Source organism: Convolutriloba macropyga, chromosome 2, assembly GCF_964194025.1.
Source record: "Convolutriloba macropyga chromosome 2, txConMacr16.3, whole genome shotgun sequence".
Classification (NCBI taxonomy): Eukaryota; Metazoa; Xenacoelomorpha; order Acoela; family Convolutidae; genus Convolutriloba; species Convolutriloba macropyga.
In genome coordinates this window covers 73,870,469-73,891,657 of record NC_134469.1, presented here as the reverse complement: position 1 = coordinate 73,891,657, position 21,189 = coordinate 73,870,469, and the positions used below count along the sequence as shown (strand labels likewise).

Sequence of the window (21,189 nt, the reverse complement as noted above, 5' to 3'; positions counted from 1 at the left end):
ACACCAGAGTTTTTGCTACATTCACTGTTGAAAACTTTTGTTGATAATCTTCTGTGAATATTCATAGGGCTAGGTCTTTCTAATATGAGACTTTTTGCTTTTGAATATTGATCTTTTTAAGTCTTTTTCGTAATTAATTTCTGACTTGATAAGTTTTTTTGGCCGTTTTTAGCTTTATCATCTCATTCGTTGAGATTTAAAACGACAACTACTGTATAGAGTTTATTTAGTTATTACATGATTACAGGTTTTTGTTAAAATTAGTGTTTTTTGTGAGAAAAATTACGGAAGTGTATAAGTTTTGTAATAAATAGAAAATTTTGACAGCTTAACATAGCTTGTGCTTTGCTGCTTGAGCAGTTTGATTTTTCAGTTTGCGTAAAACAATTTTCGTGGTAATTTTTGCTGGTTTTAAATACAGGAGTAATGGTTATTGGGCTATTTTTCAAAATTTAACCTAATTTTTCAGTTTTGTTGTCACTTCATTAAGTACCAGTTCATTTTAAAAGTATTTTTTCAGAGAGACGGCTCTTCGAGTCGTTTCCGCAATTCTTCCGGCTATGTTTTTCATTTGCTTTACCATTTGATTACGTTTTTCTTTTTACATAAGTCACATCACTGCTTCAACTGACTGGATTTTAAGTTCTTTTACGCTTTCAATTACGCAATGTAATTAATACGGTCGAAGTCAAAATCAAAACAGAAGGCTTAGACCGAAAAGCGCGGTCATTAAGTCATTCAGAATTAAGTTACGAAAATTCTTTAGAGTTTGCTATCTGACATTGGTGTTAAGCTTATTAGGTTTCAGTTTAGAAGCTGAATTAAGTATAGTTTCAGAATCTAACTGAAACTGCTCGCCAAATTAGGACACTTTTTTACACTAAAAAATACAGAAGAAAACTCGGTCAAATTGTCTCATCTTTTTTCTGTTTCAATCCCGATGCGCATCACGAGCGTCAACGGAGGCATTTTTCTGGCATTTGCCGGCTATGTTCTATGGTTTACAATTGTTCTGATCTTTAGTGGTAATTTTTGAAGGGTGACAGTTGCTTACCAAAGTAAGGGCAAAGCTTCGAATTGCTCGCAATCGTTGACGCTTATAATTGAAGCAAGATTTATTGGGCGTTATTTTAATCGGGATTTCGAAGTGACCCTTTCTAAGATGGATGCTGTATCTTTTGACTGCGACATATTGATACTTGGCTCGTTTGGTCAACTTAATATCTAGTTATGTTTTAGACAATATTTATGTGATTGAGAAATAATGTCTCTCAAAACAAACTTAAATTCTAGAGCTGGCCGTCGCTTCTTCACTACAATTAATTATGAACTCATATTGAATAGATAGATACGGGTTCAAAAAACTTTCAAAGATGTTTTATGAAACTTTGCAGTCCTGCTAATGCCTTTCTGTAGGTATTGTGAAGTGAATTTCGAATAGTGGGATTGTGAAGTCGTCTATACAGTGATTTTAAATTGTGGTCCTCAATTCTTTCGCAATTGAAATTTATTGCAGTTGAGTTTTTTTTTTCAAATGTGTGCTTCTGTTTCAGGAACTTGGCTTATGGGCCAGTCTGACAATATCCAGGCACTAAGTGCAATTTGTTCTAAGCACGACATTTGGCTGCATGTGGTGGGTAGCAACCTGGCAGCCCTCGGGATATCAGGAAACATTCCGGAATCTGTTGCGATTGTGCCTAAAGTTGCCAACAGCATCACAGTGCAGCCGAGAGAATGGCTGGCAATCCCGATGGCCCCGAGAGTCACTCTATACAAAGACACTGATCCTGCTTTGGTATGAATTTGAATTCCTGTATCTGTTCTATGAATTTGCGCAGTAATTGTTACGTAATAAGCACATGGAATATTTTGGTCGCATGAAGCCACATTTTTGCTCCTATATTTTCTTTTAAAAATTATTAACTGCTCAATGCAGCGGCGATCGGGATCTTCGCAAATTCTACGCCTTTGCTACTTTTAGCAGTTCGCCATTCTCTATCACGTTCGATTTTATTCGGTTTCTTTTTATTAACTCAGTCAAGACTGTAGTCCGAGATCTCACTTCATCAACAATGTATAAGCTCCAAGACTGTAACATATCCAAAATCGTACGTTCCTCAAACGATATAAAGCATTAATCGTCCAAACTAACAAGCGATACAGAGACGGCTAGGTTTTTTCGATGATCTTTTACCGGTTCTTGTCTGATCTTATTGACATTACAATGGGTTCGTAATCAGTCAACAATCATGTAGATAACCTAAAAATTTAAAGCCGAAAACCACCTCAATCGGTACATATCTTTGTTATATTTACTTAAAATTAGGTTAAACAAGCTTTTTCTGATATTTCTACGTATATCAGAACGTATTTTCTTATTGGAATTGATTTCCATATGCATTCATTATGACGTCATTTAGCCGTAGCTAACATCCTGCGGCCAGGAAAAAGTTGATGGAAAAACTGTGACAAGTATTAGGAGTGGGCGGATGAGTTAACCGGAGCCTAGGGTTGGTTTCCTCAACTATCCAACCCAAGTCACCGCTCTTTCCACTTTTCGATACTTTCCCGGAGTTTTCTGTCCCAATAAAGTTGTGGCTTTGTCCGACCAAATCAGGGCAAGTGTAACCCTATGCGACACAAACAGCTCAACTTCCATAACACAAGAACTGGTGTCCATGGATGTAACTATCACAACATGGACGGTGCGAGTAATAAGACAAGTGAAGAGGAATCCCCACCTGTTCTCAGTTGTACGACGGACAGTTACATAAAACGGCCCAAAGTAGTCAACGCCACTGTTCGTGAAGGGAGGACACTGGTAAGCCAGTCACTCCAAGGTTAGTAAATCAGACATGATTGGTTGCATAGTTACAGCTAGGAATTCTCTGAACCTCAGGCAGTGGACTTTGATGGAGCGCAATGATGATCCTAGTTTCAGCTCTATAGTGTTCCTGCACAATTGATCTTAGGTACTCAACGCTCTGATGTGAATGCTTTACATTGGTGTGTTTAAAGATCAATTTTACAAACGGGTGCCGTGCATCTAAGATGGAAATTTTTTGGTTAAAGCTAGCTTACATTAACCTCTTGATGTGGCCCGAGAAACCGATTAGCCCGTTTGAACCTCGAAACGGCGAGTGTTGAGCAATTCAGCTACTCCTTTCAACGGATTGTTAAAGAAGATACCTTCTTTTGGATTCAGAGGACTCTTCCTGCACCAAATACTGGAGATTACGTTCGATTGTGGTCAGAAATGCTACTATAAAGGTTCCGGTTGCCGGCATTTTTCGGTAAAAATCGGTGAACATATACGGCAGAGCGCAAATACTTTTGATAAGAACTAAACGTATCAAACGGGAATAACGATGGAACGGTTGTGGTCTGTTTTTTAACAGATGTAGCCAAAGATACAGTGTCTTCTATAGTGACAGCATTGTTGAGGCTCAGTTTGTTGTTAGTGATGACGTCTTTGTTTGGTACGAACGGAAAACTTGAATTAGTTAAGAAATGTTGACGTTCGACCCAACTGCTTAGCTGCAAATCGTCAGCGGACATTCTACACTTGCCAGCATTAGCTGGTTTATCCTTAGTTGCGACTTGGATCCATTGGTAAACGCTGGTATGCTCCAAAATTTTGCAAACGGTGTTTGAAACAAAAGTTGGTTGCTTTCATTAGACGGTCGTGCAAAACGGTTGTGCTGTCCCACATTAATCCACTGCAGAATGGTAGTGCTGTCAGTTCACATGCATACTTGGTTAACAGTTACGGTGAGTGCCTGAATAATTTCTTTTTTCAGACGAGCGGCAAGTGGAGCTGCTTGCAGTTCCATTTTCGGGCAGTCATTACTGTCATGGCGCCACAAGTGCTTTCTTCAATTCCAATGCAAGCTGTTTTTCCTTAGCCCATATCAGTCTTGACTCGGGCTCGTAAGAATGCGACGTCAATGAAAATATACTGGGAACTATCGCCGAATATATGCAATTCTAGATGATCAACGGGTCCAGTAAAGCATTTTCGATTTCGATGTTTTCATGTTTGTCAAGTCCAATCTCCAAACCAAAAACCTTTGAACCTTGTCTTGCGGGAGCTCTTCATCCTAATTTTGTCCAATGACACGTCAGATGTCCTTTAGGAGCAGTCGAACACCGACAGTAAACGGATCCATTGGTGGCGTTCTCAGGAGACTGAGTGAAGATAATCGTCGGACTTTGCAAAAAGGAGGGCTTAGCCCCGAACATATGACATGTATTTTGATAAACTACAACGTTTGTTGTTGGTCCTCTCGCCGCAAACAAAGTGATGGCTGATTTGATGGTAATACGCCAACCTCGATGTCGGTAGAGACGGCATATGGCTGTTGTCGGAAGCGGAGACTGACATAAATGAGGTTTTGGAGCAGATCAGGGCCAATAAGTAAGGATTGATTCAACGAGGCACCGTGAAATTTTGCTGCTCCACTGAGCGCCCTAAGCACCTTACACGGTTTGTGTGAGTGTACAACCGTATGGAGATTTAGGTATTTTGTCTGACTGGCTCTCAACTTTGTCCAGTCATTTTGTCTGACCGGTTCTCAACCTCGTGAGCGTCGTCAAACGCAATTACGTATCCTTTTTTAAATCGTCCTTGACTGTTGTACTTTTCCCTAAGGTCTTCATCCTTGGCCAGTGGTTTTTCGAGAGACTTAATTTGCACAAGGGAGAAGTAGTTATATGGGAGCTTGGTGGTGTCTGCCGCCCATAACTTTCCGATGTTATTTTATAGGCCGTCATGCTTGGTACTTCTCTCCAAAGTTTTCTGAATCCGCTGCAGATCGCTGATCAACCTGCTTAACTGGCTTCGAGCAACTCCATACCGTGCCATGACTTTACCTGGCGTGCCAGTTCATTGTCTTTAACAATATTCATTTTAAAGAACGTTGAAGTTTAACCTGAACTCGAAAGTTACGGACCGCGTTAGAGCAAACCTATGGGTAAGCTTACGGCAACAAGTGAATGTGTTCTAGTCGGCAGAGAAATAGTCTAACGGGCGGATGGCATGCTTGACATCTTGTCCGAGTATACATCTCATTGACTTCAGAATAAGTCACAGGATCAATTACGTCGAAGTGTGGGTAGATCGCTGGCAGTGCCTGTACATTTATATCAGAGCCGACGTTCAGACTCTCTTTTATGAAAGGCTTGTTTGTAAACGGTTGGATGACCTGATGTTCTCTTGTTTTCATAGTCAGTTCAACCCTAGTGTTAATGACTTCTTCCTATTTATACATTTGAGTTAGTTTCAATGCTTTATCGTGCAAACCGAGTCTATCTGCAAGACTACCGGCCACCCAAGAATTACTGCTGGAGGTATCACAGAAAATTAAAGCCTTCGTATCTAAACCGGAAGAATGGATCTGCTGCAATTTGGTCACCTGAAAAAGTCCCTCAACATCACTAACAGATGACAGCTTTGTTGTCTTTTTAGGAGGCTGTTGACTAGTATTTGCTTTGGTTTGAGCTGTATTGCCAGTTGGCTGGATAGTTTTGGAATTTGTTGATGGTTTGGGTGGGAAAATACTATCTGCCCCATGAAATAGCGTGTTATGCGAACTATTGCACTCTTCTGCCTAAACATGGTTGAGTGCAATGGTGGAATGTGTGTATGCCCGACAGCACGAAAAGCAAAGTTTTTTCGGCAACTCATTTTGCGCGTTGTGTGGGAGTTTTTTTCCTTGAGGACTGCATTCCTACAAGCGGTTATATCCCTTACAAACCACGCAACGCGATTTTATTGGCGCTGATGACGACGGAACTTGCATTCCTGGTTCCCTTTGTTGCGTATTTGACGTAAATACTTTGGAGGCAAATTTGTTCTTGGTTGCTGAAGTGTGGTTGTCCTCAGTCTGCTTTTGTTGAAATTTGCTTCATACGATCGCGTGCCTCAGCCTTTTTTTTCAGCCAATTGTTGAAATCAAGGAGTTGGCTTAAACCAGTGCTTTTTTTTACCGTAAAGAGTGAACAAGACTCTAATGTTTGGTGATGATTTCTGTACCGCTTGGTTAAGTCAGGAAGCGCTCTTCAGGCCCGCGGCATATGAGAGTGACTTCAAAACCCCGACAAGGCGGGACATTACTGCAGAATAGTTTGTTGTGACTACTGTGCATTTTGAGAGATGGAAAGTTGCTCAGTTTATTCAAGTGGGTGAGCTTAACGTCATGAGTGAGCGACTGCGAACCAAGTGCGTTTTTGAATTGCCCATACCACTCTTGCCAATGTAAGTAGTCGCCGTTAAACTGCAATTTTGCACTCTGGCAAAGCCTCATTTTACGGTTTGTTATTGCATCAGCCAGATTCCTAATCAATGACGCATTGTTTGGTATTGGGAGTATCCGGATCAAAAACCTGCGTGACATTCCAATACAATGGGTGGACCCAATATAACCATGTGTTGGTTCAAAAATCCGAGTTGTGTAACTGGGTGGGACATTGCTGACGAATTATGCCGGATGAAGACTGCATATCAATTAAAGAGGGAGAATTTTGACAGACTTGTGGTGGTACATTATTTATCGGTGGTATATTTTTTTTCCGTTTGGCGGCATATTAACATCTGCAGCTTCCTTGATTGGTTGCCTCTGCTGTGGAAAATGCCAAAGTTTATTTTTTGTTGGCCGAGAGGATTATCCGTCATATTATGGGCAAGAGGTGCAGCGGAGTGAACTACTTTGTGTACTTTTTTAGTTTGAGGAAGTTGACAGTGTGAGCCCGTGTTATTAAAGCAATAACGGTGCGCTGTCTTACTTGTTTCGAAGACTGTTGGGGACTGGAGGTTGATTAATCAAAGGGGCATGTGAAATGGGAGCGGTGGTGTTTGGAGTGAATACAGGGTTCTGGTGGGGAAGAGCTTTAAGAATTGCGCGTTCAACAATATGCTGTTGGATATTTGGGCTTAGATGGACGCCGGGACGGAAAGGATCATTTTTTGGGGAGGGGCCTGGATTATCAGTTGTCCGAAAAGGAGGGAGAGTGGCGTTTGCAGCTATTTGTACAAAATTTAATTGTTGTCGGGGCATGTAAGTTGTGCCGCATTGCTCTCAGACAGAATTGATGTCTCATGTCCCCTGGCCTGTGAATTTCGAATGTGTGCGTCTGGAAAATATAGAGAAAATTATTTTGATTTATATTCGGTTCGATTGGCTGTGGTAAAACGGGCTGTTGAATTGGTGGTGAAGCCCTCGGGGCATGTACAGAAGGCGGGTGACTATCTGCGGATCCTTGGTTAGTTTTGCTTGTAAGCGCCATACTTTGTTGGCTTATTTGATTCATTTGCGTCCGCTGATCCGCCCGGTACAAGGCCTGTTTATGAGCAGCAGTAAAAAAAATTCTCTGGTAAGGTCTCTCTGCAAGTCTCACTGCTCAGAATGTAGTTGCCTCGACAATTTTTTGGAATAATGTGTCTTGAATTTTCAGTGTTCTGATCTTCCACTGTTTCGCCATCGTTGTGGCCTTCTGGAGAGTCTTTGGTAACCTCTGGTTTACCAATTTTCTCATTGTTGAAAAATATGGCAAGTAAGTAATTGATCTAGTCCTGGACAGCTTCACTCCCATCGAGCTCCTAGCACTTGCAGTTGTTTCAGACTAGCTACTTTTAGAAACGGCGTCCAGCAATTAAAACCCACGCAGAGTTGCGCCTGCAAACTGCTTCCTGTTGTTTTCCGCCAGTTCATCTAATTGCATTCGTTTTTTCTGTTGGATGGCAGCTTCTTGTTTTTCAATCTCCTCTCATCAATTTAGCAATCACGTAATCAGGTTTACGTTGACTAGACGTTTTTGACGAGGCCAGCAGGGACGACACTTTAGAACGAGTAAATGCTCTCGGTTCATGAAACCGACTTACTTCATCATCTGCAGAATTGAAGTAATTTTGTACTGAAGTGAGGATTTTGTCGTTCTTAGTTGTCATTGCCTCCAAATATGACTCTAATTAGGGAGCAAGTCCGCTTGGATTCTCCGGTTTTCCAGCAAATGCAGTCAGGTCCTCATTTTTCTCTAAAATAATTGCAAAGGTTCTGTTGCATTTTGTTTCTAGGCGTTCAACTTTCACTCACCTACTCTGACTATTTATATAATGAAGGATATCTTCATGTATAGCGTGCAAATCAGCTTCACGCTTTGATCGAGCAGCGTACATGTTCTTGACTTTTTGATCATATTGACAGCTGGAAAAGTCAAGATACATTCTAGCCAGAGCTTCTTCAGAACAAACCTAAGTCACACCCTAGACGGCTACAGATGCAACCCAACTAACAATCGTACAATAACCCTACATACAGCAGAAAAAATAATTATACTACAACAGGAGCGCCAGTAAGGTAAGGTCGAAAAAGTCAATAGACAATCCAGCCTTAACTTGTGAGTCAACAAAGTCACGCCCTAAAAAGTAAAAAGACGAGATCAACCAACCAGCATACTGTCATAGTCATCATACTGCAACACATACTAACACACTACATCAAAATCCAAAAAGTACGAGTTCGTGAAAAGTTAAAGGACGAGAAGCACGTGGATGGTACAGTATGGAAACGAGCGAAAAAAAATGGCAATGCGATAAGTTTTTTGTTGGCTGGAGGTTGTGACTTTTACAAAACTTTTTCTGTGTTTTTAGTTTCACTCAATTGACAAACCTTCGAATTGAAAACCATTATATTTTGACAGTTTTGCCTGCATTTTATGCTTTTGTCCTTTAATTTCTTTGGGTTTTTTTCAAATCCTTGATGGCGGAACGGTAAACTAGTAAACTGGACGGTTTTTTAATCGAATGTACGGTTAATCAATATTCAGTTTTCATTTTCTTATTTTTCTGAATTGCACCAAATTGAGCAAAATTTTTTTAAAAAATGAACAATTTAGCATGTTCTTTTTTTTCTATATCAGATGTTGGTTTTATATACAAACTGGTCTGATCAAATACCGCATTTTTGAAATTTACTAAAAATTACCAAAGTCAATGGTTTCAATTTAAAATTTTTGTTTGTGGGGGCTGATGGTGACCGGTAGCTATGTTAAACCAAATATAACTTCTTAAGAAGTTTTGGCCTTTTTTAAGTAGATGTGTTTTGCCATCTAAATTCAAAAAAGTTTTGCAGGTGTAAGAGTTTCCAAAATTTTTTTCTAACGTCTTCTGCTGTCTTGCTTGCAGAAAAGTGATTCGTGAGTCTTCCACTCTGTCTACATTCTAAGAGATATAGCTATGCGCTGTCACAATTGGATTGTGATTAGATTTTTTTTTTGGGTTGGCAAGTTTTCTTTCTGGGTAGGCCTCGTAGGGAAAAGCAGCTTCTATTTGTCCCTTACCTCCCATTTCTGCCATTGATCTGGAACGCTTCCTTTCCGTTTAGGAATTTTTGCTGATTTTGGTGTATATCCCAGGAAAAAGGGGTAAAACTGGCACTCAAGGAGTAATATTTAACAACGTGAGATAGCAAATAGCTCATTACTGGTATAATCATGTCGTTTGATAACAGTAAGTTTATTCATCCCCAGTGAGACCTTTCCTGTTGATTGGGAGTGGCATCATTATTAACTCAGTATAGACTGTAGTCCGAGCTTTCACTTCGTCAACAACTTATAAGCTCCAAGACTATAACATATTCAAAAACGTACATTTATCTAACGATATAAAGCATTAATTGTCCAAAGTAACAAGCGAGACTTTGATGGCAAGTTTTTTTTGATGTTCTTTTACCGATTTTTTGTCTGTTGTTTTTGACGTAAAAATTGGTTCATACTCGGTCAACAATCGTCCAGGTAGCCTAAAAATGTTAAGCCAAAGACCATTTTTATCGGTACATATTGATGGTGTATTTAATTAAAGTTAGGTCGAACCTTCTCTGAGCTTTTATTGTATATAAGAATGTGTTTTTTTATTCAGAACTGTATACACATTCATTCAGAACTGTATACGCATTCATTACGACGTCATTCAGTCGTAGCTAACACTTTTGAATTGTACTTTTTACAAATTTCTGCTGATTTATGTATCATAAACATTCTCTCATTCAAAGTTTTGACCTCAACTAAGTTGAATCTTACTAATTATGATATCGGAATATTGTCGATCGCACGTTTATTCTAAAAACGTTGATATCGTGTTCAAGTTTTTAAAGAAGCGGTTAAAGAGCAATTAAAGAATTAATAGCAAAATGCGAAGCTCCAAATGAATTAGCGGCCCCTAAAAAGAACATCAATGTGGAAATGCATTCAATTTTAATTAGATAGTTATGAGACCACAGAACCCTCACAAAGTAAAATATAAAATATTAAACGACGAACTGTGGAGAAATTACACTCGAAAGACCGGCGGTGCAGTTAATTTATGTGGAGTAGCTTAGAATTGGTTTAGAAATGTGCAAAATGCGACCCCAGGGACTTCAAACAGCGGACTGGGAGTGAAAATTATCACCTGCTTCCACTTGAGGCAGGTGATAAAAAGGCCGGGTAACCGAAAAACGCCCAGATAGTTAAATTTACTTCCCTCTGTCATTACTTTTTGTTTTATCTCGGTTGTGTTCACGAAAATGTACATATCGTCAGGTACTATAATTTTCTCGAAAAATAGCCAATATGGCCAGTATTAACGAAAACCACTTAAATTGGTTCATATCGTGGTTGTTTTTTCTTAAAATTAGTTCGAACTTTTTCTGACTTTTTTTACGTATTTTATATTGTGTTTTTTTTGGAACGATTTCTGTACGCATTCATTATGACATTTTGTCGTAGGTTACACTTTTGAATTGTACTTTTTACAAATTTCTGCTGATTAATGTATGATAAACATTCTCTGAATCAAAGTTTTGAACTCAGCTAAGTTGAATCGTACTAATTATGGTATCGGAATATTGTCGATCGCACGTTCATTCCGAAAACATTGATATTGTGTTCAAGTTCTTCGTTTAACGGTTCTGTTGTCTTATTTGAACGGTTCAGTTTTCATTGCTTTCGAAAAGGATACGGTTGCGCCCCTCTTTTTGAGCGTTACTAACAACAGTAGTAGAGCCTCTACAAACTGATTAATAGGAGTAATGTTGCACACATGTTACGAATTGCTCTTAAACAAAGTTTGCTGCATTTATCCGAGTCATACTGACATATTGGCTATTTTTCGAGAGAAAATTATTGTACCTGACGATATCTAAATTTTCGTGCAAACAAGCAAGAGAAAACAATAATTAATGACAGAGAGAAGTAAATTGTACTCTCTGAGCGTTTTTCGGTTACGCGGCCTTTTTATCGCCTGCCTCAAGTGGAAGCAGGTGATATTTTTCACTCCCAGTCCGCTGTTTGAACTCCATGGGGTCGCATTTTGCACATTTAAACCAATTCCAAGCTACTCCCTATAAATTAAATTGCCCCGCTGGTCGTTCGAGTGTAACTTCTCCGCAGTTAATCGGTTAATATTACAATTTTTACTTTATGAGGGTCAATCTAATTAAAAACGGATGCATTTCCACATTGATGTTCTTTTTAGGGGCTGCTAATTCATTTGGATCTTCGCATTGTGCTATTAATTCTTTAATTGCTCTCGAATGTAGTGTGAAGCATTGAAGTCGTGCCTTTTTGTACAAAATTTTCGGTTGATTTGGGCTGATATTAGTCACGCTTTAATGCTTCGTTTTGCTTGAACTGTATTGCTTTCTCCATTACAATTCCGAGGAGCTAATTTCAATTGGCGGCAGTTAACTACTAAAAGTCATTTTTAATAACGGCGCTTCAACGTAAAAAAAACTATTTTTCCAACCCTGTGGAATCACGGTAGGATTGAGTGAACGAGCAATTCGTCCTACATTACTCAGGCATGGCTGTTGGACATATGACTTTTAACTTTTGTGGCGTTTTTAAGTTCTGTATTTTCATCTTTGCAAATGCTGATTGTAATTCATCTCCGCTCTTGTATTTAATTAACGAAAGATTAATTGTTTTTGTTATTAGACAATTTATCAAGTGAGAACATTGAGAGATGACTTAGTGATCAATTATCAGAATGTCAATTAACCGTTATTGAACCTAAAATAAATTATTCCGTTTATCAAATTCAACACAGTCTAGTACAATGTAATTTTACTGGATACTTGAACAATGGTAACAATGTAAAAGCGAAATGGTAACTCGTGGATTGATTGTCAACTCGATGAATAAATAACTTGGAAACTGATTTGTTTAGACTGCTCCTGCTGGTCTTGGAGTTGAGTATGACTACACAGACTTGCACGTGATACCACTATGGGCCAATCTACAGCTCATGGGACAGGATAGAATATCGGCCATGCTCCATTCCAACGCATCACTTGCTCAGCAATTATCACACAAAATTGGAAGCATTTCTCAGTATTATGTACTTGTAAGTGCCACTTATTCGCTCATTTCTACAAATTTACGTCTTTGTTAATGAAATTGCTAATCATCGCTGGATAAAATTGATGGGTTGGCACGATTCACGGAGCCCTCACTAAGCTAAATGTCCCAACCCGTCTCTTGTGAGATTTGAATTGAAATCTGGCCGATTGATATCTTTGGCTGATTCAGAAGTAGATAATAGGAAAGCCATTGAAACTTTAACATTTCCGTCTCAAATTGTAAATTACTGAAAGTTTTGAAGTTTTCTCATGTTTTCACGTTTTCAAGTCATTCTCAATCAACAAAAGATGCTCCGTGAGTATTATGCCGTGAGTCGGGGAATTTATCGTTTGTATCATAATACATAATACTGACAGTAAGCAAGAAATAAATACAATTGATACTCGGAACGTTAGCCCGACCTATATACTCATGATCTCATTGAAAACTCTTATCTAAATGAGCAAGTTAAAATTTAAATTTCGCTCAGAAGTGCAGTAATGAGATGAAATACTTACAGCGGAACAGCAAAATCCAAAAAATGATTAAAAACAGAGTGGCATCTTCAACAATTAGCCACATCTGAATTAAATTAGCTCGCATGGCAGATCGGTAGACGTGCAGGAAGCTTCATTGACCTAATATTGGTACCATTGCAGAAAACTTGAGCAATATATTCAACAAATAGGAACATTCGAGCATAATAGAAACATTATTTTTATATTTCATTTAAAAATTCTGGAAGACGCATTTGGTAGCAGCATGCATCTAATTAGCCATACGAGAACGGCGAGAAATTTCGAGGCGAAAGGATACATAACTCTCTAATCGGGCTGCAGATTTAACAGAGGGCACCAGAAAAAAAAACACATTGGTGTCAAACTAATACTCTGTATCTGCCAGGAAGTAGAATTGCAAATAACTGTCTTTTGAATTGGAGATAAAATTTTTGTATCTGCTCCAATTTATTGGAAATATCATTCGACACAAATAACAGCAAATTTAAAACAATTTAAGGCCAAATAAGTGGTCTACGAAGTCTCGTTTCGTATACATACAATATGATAAAGCCTCTCTAATGGGGAAGAATTGCAAACGTTAATATTTTAAGTTATGATTAATAGCCGCACCCATCGTCTCAGCAGGCTATTATTGCGCTCCTATTTTTTTTGTATTTTACTTCGTTGAATGAAAATTTGTTTAGCTTTACCTGTTTTTGCCGCTTTTTCGACATTTTGCGTGAAGTTTTTTTTACTTCTCTAGACTAGTTTCTTTGTTTGCTCAGTCTGCTCAAAATCCGTTCAAAGAGCAGTTGCTAAGCAAACAATCAAAAATAAACTTAATCAGTATCAAAACATGGAATCAAAAACAGTAACCGGATAAACCCATTAAAAAAGCCCAGTCTTATATGCTCACTGCTTGAAGTTTGTTCTTATTGTACTAAAGTAATGCTTATGTTGAATACTTAGCTTAACAAAGCTAAGTATTCAAATTACATCATTCTAAAAATAGAATGATGCAATTAACTGAACCTTTCATATTGCGTAAAATGTCCGTTCAGTCAAACGGACATTTTACCGTCCAGCCAGCAGGACGGGAATTATCCCGTTCTCAAGACTATATATAGCAAAGCAAAAAGCACAACTTTGAGAAATTAAGAATTAACAACTCAGAGAAACTGAGAATTTAATATCTCCAAATTGAGAAAATAATCTCAAAATAAAAGTAATTCAAATCGGAATTGCCAAACTCTTTCTCAACTATATCGAATAACGAATAGTTAGAGATATTATCCAAATCCGAACTTTATTCAATAAAGGATAAATAGTTACTGATAATAATTCAGGTTAGTAAATTTTTTACTTTAGTAAACTTTCCCGACCTTCTCCTTTTTATAAGTTAACTTTTAAAACTTTAAGTTTTAGCTCTTATAACCTCATAACTTTACTTGTAAATTTATCTATGTTAGATTTCTATAAAGATTATATAAAACTTATAACTAGATCAATTAGTCAAATTTACTTATTAGATCAATTAATACTTTTATGAGACTTATCAGGCTTAGAAAGATAGCATATACTAGGAGTACGACCATCGAGTCAGAAGTTTGAACCTTCGCAACCCATACCCTCTAGTATATTATAGGTTTTAGGTATCATCTCTAATGCTTATTAGTATTGATGCTAGCCCCTTTGTCATCTCATTAAGTAACAGGAGTATGTCTAACAACAAAATTAAATTAAAATAGTTCGCACTTGAAGAAAATTTTGACATCAACCTTCTTTTTTTCTGTTCTTTCGATCCCAATCGGGTTTATGTGATTCAATGGACTATTTTTGGGCCATCTGTCGTATGTTCCTACATCTACTCATTTTGTTATACTATCTATTTGCACAATTTTTAACGGAAATACGTTCGATTTTACGTTGGTCAATTGTCTCAAAAGCAAGCTTTGTTATCTACAGATTGGTTTCTTTAGTGTCATCCAAAGTATCCCATTTACATAATTTTGAGTTTACGCTTTCTGATCTTTGAACAAGCTTGAAGTTTTTAAGTTTGTTGCTCAAATGCAAACGTTATTTGATTTTCTTTAAATGTCCCCACAAGTATCCGGCCCTTTACGGAGATAAATTAAGAATTTTCTAAATGTATATAGGTGCTCAAGGGGTATAGATATAGCAACCGTATACAAGCAGCCCATACTGAATAGTAGGTTTAATGTTACTGGAATAATACGCAAGGAATGTGTCATAATTTCAATTTTATACCCCACTGCTTTTCGAATCACATTTAGCAGAATCAATGCCGTTTGAATATAACGATTTGTCAATAGATTCCGAGATAGTTGTGAACTAAATTAAATTGAACTTCGCTGTCATTGAACTTGAACTTGCATCTTTCACTGCATCTTAATCATTGTCTTCATATTAGGAACAAGTTTATGGTCATGAAGACAATTTTTGATGGCTACCAGATGTCTTTGATGTCAAACTCTATATTTCAAAATACTTGGGATTTGTATCATCTGGAAAAATAATAAAGTTTAAAATGATTTCATGCATATTAGGAAGAGCAAAAGACCTAATATGAAGCCTAAAGGTACACCAAAAAGAATATCTCTCTCTCTCAGTAAGAAGAAAAACTATTTACTTCGACACGCTGCAGTCTGTTTATCAGATATGCTTTCGACCACTTATTGCATTTTCCTCTAAAACCTTATTTCTGATTAAGATGTATAGGGGATTACTAGCTAATAGATAATAGTTTATTAATCTTTTAATAACATAGTGCAGACTATGACAATGTAGTCGTTTTATGACAATGTAAAGAGAGTAACAGAGTTGAAGCAAGAGTTCAAAGTTTTTCGGCAGGTATTGTTTTTCATTCTAAAATAAAAAGGTATATTACTGACATGTTAAAATCAAATCAAATAGTCTGTTAGAGCTCTTTAATTCCGCTGACTAAGAAATTATCTTTTAAAAGTTCTGCAAGATTCTTTGCATTTTACTAGTTTGCTGTACATATTTGAAGATTCACACTAGTTTTTTGAAGTTTCAATGCTAGTTCGGGAAGAAATGAGGTCAGAATGTTATCAGATTTTTTTTTTATTTTTTAGGTCAATAATTCAATTGTAACAGATACTTTGATACACAATTTCTTGAAGTTGAAAACAAGTTTGGAGAAAACTAAGTGCTTTATCGCAGCAAAAGTTGACAATACTACAAAAGACGTTTTAGAAAATTTTAGTTTGTTAATTATATGCTGCATTCTTACGTATATTCTTTATAACATGACAGATCGAACATATAGATCGCGTTCCTTCAATATTGTTAAATATTCTTTAAAATCACAACATTTCTTGTATTTCAGTCACAAGCAACTGCGGTGTCTTCAGTTGTGCTGTTTCAATTCTCTCTTGAAAACGCAGAGAGCATCATCTCATCCCACGACAAATTTGTGTTGGATGAAGCTCATCAGATTGATCAAGATGCTATTAATATGTGGGTACGTATCAACAAATTCTTTCAATGCTAATCTTCTAATGCCTGTCATGTACTACTTTTGAATACCTGCTGCTGGAAAAATTACATAAGATGATACCGGAGAGAGATTGTTACAAGCAAGAAGACAGTTTAAATGTATGAATGAATCTATTGTTAATCGTGTTTCAGTTGTATAAAAAACTTCGAGTTGAGACTTCCAAAGTGTTACTGGACCTGGTGCAGCTCTACACCAACATGTATCTCAGATTCTCTCCAAACATGTCTGCATCTCGTGAGTCGTCTTTGTTCTTTATGGGAAGATGCGATTTTTTGTTAAAATCAGACTATTGTATTTATAACCTCAACTAGCACCAATGATTGCGAAATTTTAATCGGCCTAAAGTGGTAACAGAAATAAGATACTTTTGAACTCTAGAGTGTTGCTAAGCAATCCGCATTTTAGCTAGCGACTATCAATTTCAACCGTAGTTTGAGAGCATTTTGACACGTTGGTCGGTTATATTTTTTCTAAGCTGTATTGTTATATTCTAATGTAAAAACATTCTGTGTTTAATAGCCGCCCTCATCTTCTCAGCCGGCTATTATAGCGCTCCTATTTTTTTTTACGACTCGAAGAGGAGTATTGGTTTTCTTAAGGTTTTTACGACTCGAAGAGGAGTATTGGTTTTCTTAAGGTTTTTTTTTTTTACCGGAAGTACTATTCGTTCAGACGATGTTTTGACCTAAAAGCGAAAGCGAGTAAAATTGCAGTGTGAACTAATTTTTTCTGAGCGAGAGAAGTTTTTTAATCATGCGCTGCGTTTAGTGAATGACTTTTTGACATTGAAAAGTAGTTTTTGACTGAATGGCACATATAGATAAACCGTTTTTAGCCTGTTTGTCGTCTAAGTGGCCTAGTTTTTTGCTTGTAATTTGGTTTTTTGTAGAAATAATTTTTAATCGATGCTATGTTGAAATGTAAACCCCGGAAATTGATGGCACAGTATTTTGCATAGCCTGAAATTGCGTTTCAAATGCGAAATTGGCAGAGTTTTCTTGATTTTTTAGGTAATTTTTGGCTTTTTTCTATTAATTTCTTCATTTTTGGATCTTTTAGCTGTTTTTTTTCTCAAAAATCATTCAATATGGCACTTTCCCTTTGATAATGCATATACTCAATGCCACTTTCTACCTCGATGTAATTTTGTTTCATAAAATTGTACATTTGCTAATCCGATTTTCGTAGTTTTTTGCCAATTTTTTTTTCAGTTTTTTGTTTGTATTTTGCTTTTAATTACTAGAAATAGTATTTTGGGGAACATGAGGGACTTTAATTTCGTTTCAATAAAATTCAATCATTTTTTGGTGTTAAGTTTCTGAAAAAACAGAATTTTTTTTCATAAATTCAGTCTTAAATATTTTTTGACCAATTTTTTGCAAAATGTTTCATTGTTTCGTATGTCTGAATTCTGCTTTTTCTTGATTTATTCTGTTCAGCAGGTTGGATTTTTGTCTCGAATGACTCGTTGTCTTTTCTATGTCTTGAATGCTGATCAATGAAATGTACTCGTTTTTCTTGATTTTTTAAATTTGGTTTTTAGCTTTCAAAAATCAAGAATTGGTCTTTTTGTTACGCTTTTCCTGACATTGTGTCCATATTCTTCACATTAACGTTTGTATCATTCTAGTTTTGTCCTGGCACCTACTTTTATATTCGTTATATTGATTTTTTCAGTTGTTAAAAAGTTGAATGAATTCAGCTTTTTCTTAGATCTTGGTTTCTTCGGTTTGCAATTGATTTAATTCAAAATAAGGCAGTACTGGGAGTTTGCTAGAAAGTCTTTTCCAACGTTTCTACTTTTTACTATTCATTGCAATTTTATTCCGGGCTTGGTATTGTTTTTAGACGATTTTTTGCCTTTGAATATTATTCTGTTGCTTTTGTTTTTCTATTAATCTAATTTTTGAATTAGTATGAAATCATGTTGTCTATAATATATACAATAAGGAATAATCTTGTATTATTTTTGTCTTAATTGCCGTGATTAGAAATCTAATTGTAGTGGTTCTCTGATTCTTAAGTTTGAGCAATCTTCTTTGAATAATTTTGACTTTCCTGTCTTTTTTGAAAAGTTTTTATCTGCCGTTTGCTTCCGCGATCTTTTGAGATTAAAATCATTAATTATCTGAGGGCAATTGATGGCCCTGTCAGCTTTGTCAGGCTATCAGTATTTTGAGCATCCTAAAAAATTCAAACTTTTTTCACGTTACCAAACGTTTTCAATAATAAAATTTTGCTGCATTTTCTTTCTCTTGGTGACCGTTGTTTAAATTTCACCGATTTTTAGATCAGACCCGGGAGGTAATCAGTTAATGGTTTAATACAAAAGGTAATGGCTGCAGCTTTTTGTGAAGTTTTGTTGCTTCGAGTCGCTTCCGGAATTCTTCCGGCTATGTTTTTTTTTACCGGAAGTACTATTCGTTCAGACGATGTTTTGACCTAAAAGCGAAAGCGAGTAAAATTGCAGTGTGAACTAATTTTTTCTGAGCGAGAGAAGTTTTTTGATCATGCGCTGCGTTTAGTGAATGACTTTTTGACATTGAAAAGTAGTTTTTGACTGAATGGCACATATAGATAACCGTTTTTAGCCGTTTTTTCGTCTAAGTGGCCTAGTTTTTTTGCTTGTAATTTGGTTTTTTGTAGAAATAATTTTTTATCGATGCTATGTTGAAACGTAAACCCGGGAAATTGTTAGCACAGTATTTTGCATAGCCTGAAATTGCGTTTCAAATTCGAATTTGGCACATATTTCTTGATTTTTTAGTTAATTTTTGGCTTTTTTTTCTATTATTTTCTTCATTTTTGGATCTTTTAGCTGTTTTTTTGTCAAAAATCAGTTAATATGGCAACTTCCCTTTGATAATTCATATACTCAATGCCTCTTTCTACCTCGATATAATTGTTTCATAAAATTGTACATTTCTAATCCGATTTTCGTAGTTTTTTGCAATTTTTTTTCAGTTTTTTGTTTATTTTGCATTTAATTACTAGAAATAGTATTTTGGGGAAGATGAGGGACTTTAATTTCGTTTCAATAAAAATTCAATCATTTTTTGGTGTTAAGTTTTTGAAAAAACAGATAAATTTTTTTCATAAATGCAGTCTTAAATATTTTTTGACCACTTTTTTGCAAAATGTTTCATTGTTTCGTATGTCTGAATTCTGCTTTTTCTTGTTTTGTTCTCTTCAGCAAGCTGGATTTTTGTCTTGAATGACTCGTTGTCTTTTCTATGTCTCGAATGCTGATCAATGAAATGTACTCGTTTTTCTTGATTTTTTAAATTTGATTTTTAACTTTCAAAAATCAAGAATTGGTCTTTTTGTTACGGTGTTCCTAACATTGTGTCCATATTCTTCACATTCTCGTTTGTATCATTCTAGTTTTGTCCTGGCACCTACTTTTGTTTTCGTTATATTGATTTTTTCAGTTGTTAAAAAATTGAATGAATTCAGCTTTTTCTTAGATCTTGGTTTCTTCGGTTTGCAATTGATTTAATTCAAAATAATGCAGTACTGGGAGTTTGCTAGAAAGTCTTTTCCAACATTTCGACTTATTACTATTCATTGCAATTTTATTTCGGGCTGGGTATTGTTTTTAGACGATTGTTTGCCTTTGAATATTATTCTGTTGCTTTTGTTTTTCTATGATTAATTTAATTTTTGAATTAGTAGGAAAATCTTGTTGTCTAGCATATATACAACAAGGAAGAATCATGTATTATTTTTGTCTTAATTGCCGTGATTAGAAATCTAATTTTGACTTTCCTGTCTTTTTTGAAAAGTTTTTATCTGCCGTTTGCTTTCGCGATCTTTTTGAGATTAGAATCATTAATTATCTGAGGGCATTTGATGGCCCTGTCAGCTTTGTCAGGCTATTAGTTTTTGACCATCCTAAATATTTCAGACTTTTTTAACGTTACCAAACGTATTCACTAATAAAATTTTGCTGCATTTTCTTTCTCTTTGTGACAGTGGTTTAAATTTCACCGATTTTTAGATCAGACCCGCGGAGGTAATGAGTTAATGGTTTAATACAAAAGGTAATGGCTTCAGCTGCAATTACGGTTTTGTTAGTGTGGTGCTTCGAGTCGCTTCCGGAATTCTTCCGGCTATGTTTCTTACTTCGTCGAATAAAAAAATGTTTCGCTGTACCTCATTTTGCCGCTTTTTCAACATTTTGCGTGATATCTTTTTGACTTCTCTAGGCTAGTTTCTCTCTTCGCTCATTCTGCTAAAAGTGATTTTGAACATCAGTTGCTCAGCAAAGCAATTCAAAATGAACAGAGTCAGTATAGAAAATTGAAGTCAGAAGTAGAAACGGGATAAACCCATAAAGTCCAATTTTAGAATGCCCGCTATTTGAAACGTCGTTCCTATAAGTCTTAGTTACCACCTCTAATGCTTACTGGTGTTGATAGTAGCCCCTGTAGCCTCTTTCTAAGAAACAGAAGTATGTTCAACTACGAAATGCTATCAAAATAAATCGGACTTAAAAATATTTTTTCAATATATTCTATTCGTTCAATCCCAATCATGCTTATTGGAATCAACGGCGGCTATTTTTCCGGCAATCTGACGGGTATGTTTCTAAATTTCGTTTTTGTTCTTTATCAATCGTCTATTACGTACAGACTTTCCATTGAGAAATCACAAAAGGTGTTATAGAAATTAAGACACTATTTAATGTTTTTGTGACCACTGTAGCAATTGCTCTCAAACATAGTTAATTTTTTTAGTCCTGTTGATCTTTTTTATCCACGTTTTCGTAAT

At 36.4% G+C, this 21,189-nt stretch overlaps 1 protein-coding gene across 2 annotated transcripts in view; it reads left to right on the top strand.

The window, feature by feature from the left end:
- Positions 1 to 21,189, top strand: part of LOC142334693 (pyridoxal-dependent decarboxylase domain-containing protein 1-like) — a 454,496-nt gene that overhangs the window by 218,039 nt on the left and 215,268 nt on the right. Inside the window, exons 7-10 of one of the 2 annotated variants that reach the window (XM_075382928.1) lie at positions 1,554 to 1,795; positions 12,203 to 12,379; positions 16,246 to 16,380; positions 16,548 to 16,650. The exons of the other annotated variant lie outside the window; for it this stretch is intronic. Of the exons in view, the coding sequence (XP_075239043.1) occupies positions 1,554 to 1,795; positions 12,203 to 12,379; positions 16,246 to 16,380; positions 16,548 to 16,650 (657 nt within the window). The remainder of the gene's footprint in view (positions 1 to 1,553; positions 1,796 to 12,202; positions 12,380 to 16,245; positions 16,381 to 16,547; positions 16,651 to 21,189) is intronic. 2 annotated transcript variants of the gene reach the window in all.